Consider the following 5,578-nt stretch of genomic DNA (forward strand, 5'->3'; position numbering starts at 1 on the left):
CTGAGTTCTAGGGTTTTATTGTAGGACAGGGAAGGGAAGGAGGGCGTGAGAGTAAAGCATGTGAGGGACATAGCATTTACTGCTAGCAGTAGCCTCCGGGCCGCATGGCTTCCAAGCGATTCCTCTTCCTCGCCGCCTTCTCTTTCTTCCTTCTTACGTCATTGTGGCCTGGCGGAGCGCCGGATCTGGCGGCCGACGGCGCCGCTCTGCTTGCCCTCCGCGCCGCAGTCGGCCGCTCCGTCCTTACATGGAACGCGTCGCGCTCCCCTTGCACGTGGCAGGGCGTCGAGTGCGGCTCCGGCCGCGTCACGGCACTACGGCTGCCCGGCGTCGGCCTCATCGGCCCCATCCCGGTCGCCGCTGTCCGAAACCTCTCAGCTCTCCGCACCCTTAGCCTCCGCTACAATGCGCTCTCTGGCGTCCTACCGTTCGACCTCCCCGGACTCCCTGAGCTCCGCAATCTCTACCTGCAGCATAATCGGTTCTCCGGTAATATCCCTCCTGCTCTCGGCTCGGTCAGGAACCTCATCCGGTTCAACCTCGCCGGCAACCAGCTTTCGGGAGAAATCCCGCAAGAACTCAACAACCTTACTCGGCTTCGAACCCTTTACTTAGAGAACAACCGGCTCAGTGGAAGCATTCCTCCTCTCGACCTACCCAACCTCTCACAGTTCAATGTGTCGTTCAATCCGCTGAAAGCAACAATTCCCTCAAGGTTTCGCACGTTTCCTTCGAGCGCATTCTTGTCCACAGGGCTCTGCGGAAGACCGCTTCAGCCGTGTCTAAGCGATATTCCTCCATCCGCTGCCCTCGGTGCTGCTGGGCGTGATAATGGTGGCGGGGCTGGAAAGGGAAAGAACAAGCTTTCGGGAGGCGCCATCGCTGGGATCGCAATCGGGTCTGCGGCCTTCATCCTGATTCTCCTCATATTGTTGATACTACTCTGCCGTAGGAGTGGCAAGAACAGGACGAGTTCGCTGGAGGCGGTTGAGACGAGGGTAAAGCAGCCAGAGGAGGCCGTATCAGCGTCAGAACAGGACAACCAAGTCGGAGGGAGCAGCCAGGCAAACATTCGACCGGCACCAACTGCGGCAATTGCAGGGGGGAAAAAGCTGGTCTTCTTCAGCGGTGCTAGGGCAACATTCGATCTAGAGGATTTGCTGAGGGCATCGGCAGAGGTGCTGGGAAAGGGGACGTTTGGGACGACATACAAGGCGGTGCTGGAGATGGGGATAACAGTGGCGGTGAAGAGGCTAAAAGATGTGACTTTGACAGAGGAGGACTTCCGTGAGAAGGTGGAGGTCATTGGGGCGATCGACCACCCCAACTTAGTGCCGCTACGGGCGTACTACTACAGCAAGGATGAGAAGCTACTGGTGTATGATTATATGCCCCTGGGAAGCCTATCAGCTCTCTTGCATGGTAATCACTTATTTTCTACCCTTCTTAAATCAGAACTAATCATTTCATCGACAATGCGCTTCATTTTCACTTATAGATAATTGTTCTTCTAACTGAAAAGGCATGCTGCATTGCTTGTGCTGAGCAACTGTGGTTATTTCTCCTGCTCTTTTCCCCTATATTTTGGATTGGGGCATTGCGCTCTCCCTGTGATTGTTCATTATCTATCTGTACTTGTCTCTTGATCTGATAGAAGGCAAGGTTTTCAAGTATGCACTTCAGTCGCGCAATTATTCATGCTTTAGTCTTTACAATGTGTCAACGTATGTTATTTTACTGTTTGTAGTTGTTTTGCCGCTAATATCAGTTCAAAAATTCATTTCTAGATTCTGTTTCTTTAGATTTACTGGATAAATATGATTTTTATTGGTTGATGTAGATTATTATAAAATGAATATGTGGGAGAATTTCCTTTACGTAGATTAGTTTCTAGGAGATTTATTTTGTGATTATTTTTTGTTTTTTGCATTTCAATCATGGTATTTTTATTTTCTGATTTTAGGCAATTGAGTTAAGGTAATCAATTGGTATAAGATCAAAATTGAAAAGCATGATTTTTGGATTTTGCTTCTGTTGATATGATTAAAATTGATAACTGTTTGTTAATACTTGTGGTTCTTTTTGGTAATGGACCTGAATCATTTTGGAAAGAATATGATGTTAAAGACATGGAGTCCACAGGTACTATTTTTTCAGCTACCTTTTATCAGAATGATTTATGCACATTAAAAGTCCTGCATTTTCTTAGTCCTGGATTCCTATGTAAACCTAAATAAAGTCCTGCATTTTGTTTGAGTGCTCTTTTCATAATCTTCAGGTATGTTAATCCAAGTTGTGCATGTCTTTAAGATTTCGATTGGTTTATATGCAAACTTGTTTTAAGCTGAATTTATCAGATGTTTCTCCTATACTGTCCGACTTTGCTGACCTTTTCTGATCCCTTCATTACTGGAACAATTTTGTAGGTTACAGGGTATCTGGCAGAACACCTCTCAGCTGGGAGACAAGAACCGGTATTGCCCTTGCAGCAGCCTATGGCATTGAATACATTCAATCAACTGGATCTTCTACTTCGCATGGCAATATTAAGTCCTCCAATGTCCTGCTCACCAAGTCCTTTGAAGCCCATGTGTCCGACCATGGCCTCGCTCTTCTTGCAGGTCCATCATCCTCTTCTACCCGCATTGTGGGTTACCGTGCGCCAGAGGTCACTGATGCTCGCATGATTTCTCAAAAGGCCGATGTGTACAGCTTTGGCGTGCTACTAATGGAGCTGCTCTCAGGGAAGGCCCCTGCCCAAGCCCTCAATGACGAAGGCATTGATCTCCCAAGGTGGGTCCAGTCAATTGTGCCTGAGGAGTGGGCAACTGAGGTGTTTGATCCTGAGCTGCTGAGGTACCAAACCCTGGAGGAGGATATGGTGCAGTTTCTTCAGCTTGCTGTGGACTGCACTGCTCAACATCCTGATAAACGACCTTCAATGACTGAGGTTGTTACCCGCATGAAGGTAATTCAGACATCAAGACTTAAATCCTAAGCCGAGAGCAACATAACAGCAACAACAGCATAGAAGTTAGCAGTGACTAATAATCAAGGAGGGATGATCCTCAAAAGACTGAATCCTAGGTCTTTTCTATGAACATGAAACATGAAATGTGGCCTAGATGCTGTTCTAGTTTTTTATTCCAGTGAGCTTAAGATGAAGTTATTTTTCTTTACTTCGTGTGATTAGGCAGAATGTTCCTGATTTTCTCTCTATCTGCTTCTATCAACACGCTCTTAGATTGTGATGATGTTGGAATGCTGATTCATGTAATTATTCCCGATTCCTTTTGTTATTTGGGGTCTTTTGGTTTGGCTTCATATGCTAGGAGTGCTCCTAGTCAGTTATTTTACTGAAATGCCTCCTGTTATATCGTTCCACTGTGGCTTTGACAAATTATATTATATGCATCGTTAATCAGCTTACTTCATTCTTTGCCAGTATGTTTGATGGAAAGTGTTTGCTGTTTAATTGAGATAATGCTCTGGGTTCATGAAGCGCATCAATACGAGTACACGATAAACTTTTGATGCATAATAAACGAGAATAGACGGTGATGGATTTTTTTGGTACAAATAAAATTTAATTGCAATGTCAAATATAATGTGGTGTCTCGTGACTAGAATATAATTGATAGAGCAAAAGGCCACCTACAATGAAGTTTTGGGTTTTTTGTCCTCTTGGTTTTTTAGATAGCATAGGTATTTGTGTTAGCAGATGCATTATGTGTTTCTTTGATCTAACTTTGTTACTCTAAACTTGTGAGAACTGTTGTTTTTAAACTTTATTTTCTTTGTTTTTGTTATCTACTGACAATTCGCCCCTTTTCTCCTAGCTATCAAAAATAGGCATCAAAATAATCTGAATAAGGGATTTAAGTCCAGAAAAATACTTAAGAACAGGCTCGTAGTCTGGTAAACAGAACTCGTGCACTGAATTTAATGAAATACTTGCTTTCACCGGATATTATCTCGAATATAATTGTAAAAAGCGATCACTTCTCTCGTTTAAACATGAGGTGTAAGTATCATGCTTTTGAGAACTCGGAAGCGTAAGACTTCAGGAAGCATGAATTTCGCCATGCTTCGCGCAAAAGTGAAGTGATCGTTTCTTTTTGTTTATTTATTTATTTTTTTATTAAGTTTAAAGTCCTAAAATTTTTTAATTTTCATCTATTTCAAATTGTCGGTGTCTCTTCGTCTCCCTTTCGTCATCCGTGCTTCTCGATCACCTCTTTTAGATAAGTGCTTCATCTCTTCTGTTATTATGTTATCTATGAATTTTTCCAATGTCTTCGACATCCCATGAGTATCCCACCATCGTGCTGTAAAAAATAAAAGAAGAGAAAAACTAGCCATATTATTGAATCCAAATTAAATTAAGAAATAAATAGTACAAGGCCTTATATAATTAATTACAAGAAAAAAATCTAAACCATAAACTGAAAAGGTAAAAGACTATATCTAAATCCTAAATTGAAAAGGTAAAAGACTAAATTGTCCTCAAGGCTATAACAAATAATTCTAATAGATTATATAATCTAAATTATATAATCTAACATCCCCCCTCAAACTCACGATGCTACAGCCAGAAGCATTGAGAGTTTATCAGATAAAAATCGGAAGCGCGAAGCGGAATGAGCCTTGGTAAACATATCAGCAATCTGCAACTTTGAAGAAACAAAAGGCAATGTGATAGTGCCAATCTGAAGATGGTGACGAGTAATGTGACAATCAATTTCAATATGTTTCGTTCGCTCATGAAAAATTGAATTGCACGTAATTTGAATAGCACTCTGATTATCACAATATAACGGAGTAGGTTGATGAAGAGAGATACACATATCCGCAAGCAACCAACGCAACCAAACTATCTCACAAGTAGTTGACGTCATGGCACGATACTCATCTTCTGTGGAAGATCTAGAAATAACATCTTACTTTTTACTCTTCCAAGAAATGAGGGAATCACCAAGAAAAACACAGAAGCCAGTGGTAGATTTACGATCCGTAGGATCACCAGCCGAATCCGCATTAGAGTATGCACGCAGCTCAAGAGATGACGTAGAAGGAAATAAAATGCTTTGAAATTGAGTGCCCCGAAGATATCTGAGAATACGAAGAACAGCAGCCCAATGAACTGTAGTTGGTGCAGCAACAAATTGACTAACCACATGAACAACATACGCAATATCTGGACGAGCCACGGTGAGATAAACTAAGCTTCCAACAATAGTTCTGTACAAATTAGGATCCGACAAAGGTGAGCCATCAGATGGAGAATATCGAGCATTAGTCTCAATAGGAGTATCAACAACTCTATTATTAGTAAGACGAGCACACTCAAACAGGTCAGATATATACTTTGACTGAGATAAAAGATAACCTTTCGGGGAATAAGCAACCTCAATGCCCAGAAAGTAGCGTAGTATACCCAAGTCTTTCATAGCAAAACAATGAGTCAACTCAGACTTCAAGGAAGCAATTCCATCAGAATCATCACCAGTAATAATCATGTCATCAATATATAATGATAAAAGAATACGACCTGCACTCGTACATCTGATAAACAATG

General features: G+C 42.3%; 1 protein-coding gene across 1 annotated transcript; it reads left to right on the plus strand.

Annotated features, from left to right (window-relative positions):
• LOC121989037 (probable inactive receptor kinase At1g48480) lies at positions 1-3,434 on the plus strand. Its single transcript, XM_042542840.1, has 2 exons — positions 1-1,422; positions 2,427-3,434. Exons 1-2 carry the CDS (start codon positions 105-107, stop codon positions 2,996-2,998), a joined length of 1,890 nt encoding a protein of 629 aa, XP_042398774.1. The 5' UTR covers positions 1-104; the 3' UTR covers positions 2,999-3,434.
• Positions 3,435-5,578: the final 2,144 nt, after the last annotated feature.

This window comes from Zingiber officinale, chromosome 6B (assembly GCF_018446385.1).
Source record: "Zingiber officinale cultivar Zhangliang chromosome 6B, Zo_v1.1, whole genome shotgun sequence".
Classification (NCBI taxonomy): Eukaryota; Viridiplantae; Streptophyta; class Magnoliopsida; order Zingiberales; family Zingiberaceae; genus Zingiber; species Zingiber officinale.

What these genes read in the sequence shown, in the direction of transcription:
- LOC121989037 (XM_042542840.1), top strand. Translation starts at nt 105, where the DNA reads ATGGCTTCCAAGCGATTCCTCTTCCTCGCCGCCTTCTCTTTCTTCCTT. An exon ending in CCTATCAGCTCTCTTGCATG is followed by an intron (nt 1,423 to 2,426) that starts GTAATCACTTAT and finishes ACAATTTTGTAG; the next exon opens with GTTACAGGGTATCTGGCAGA.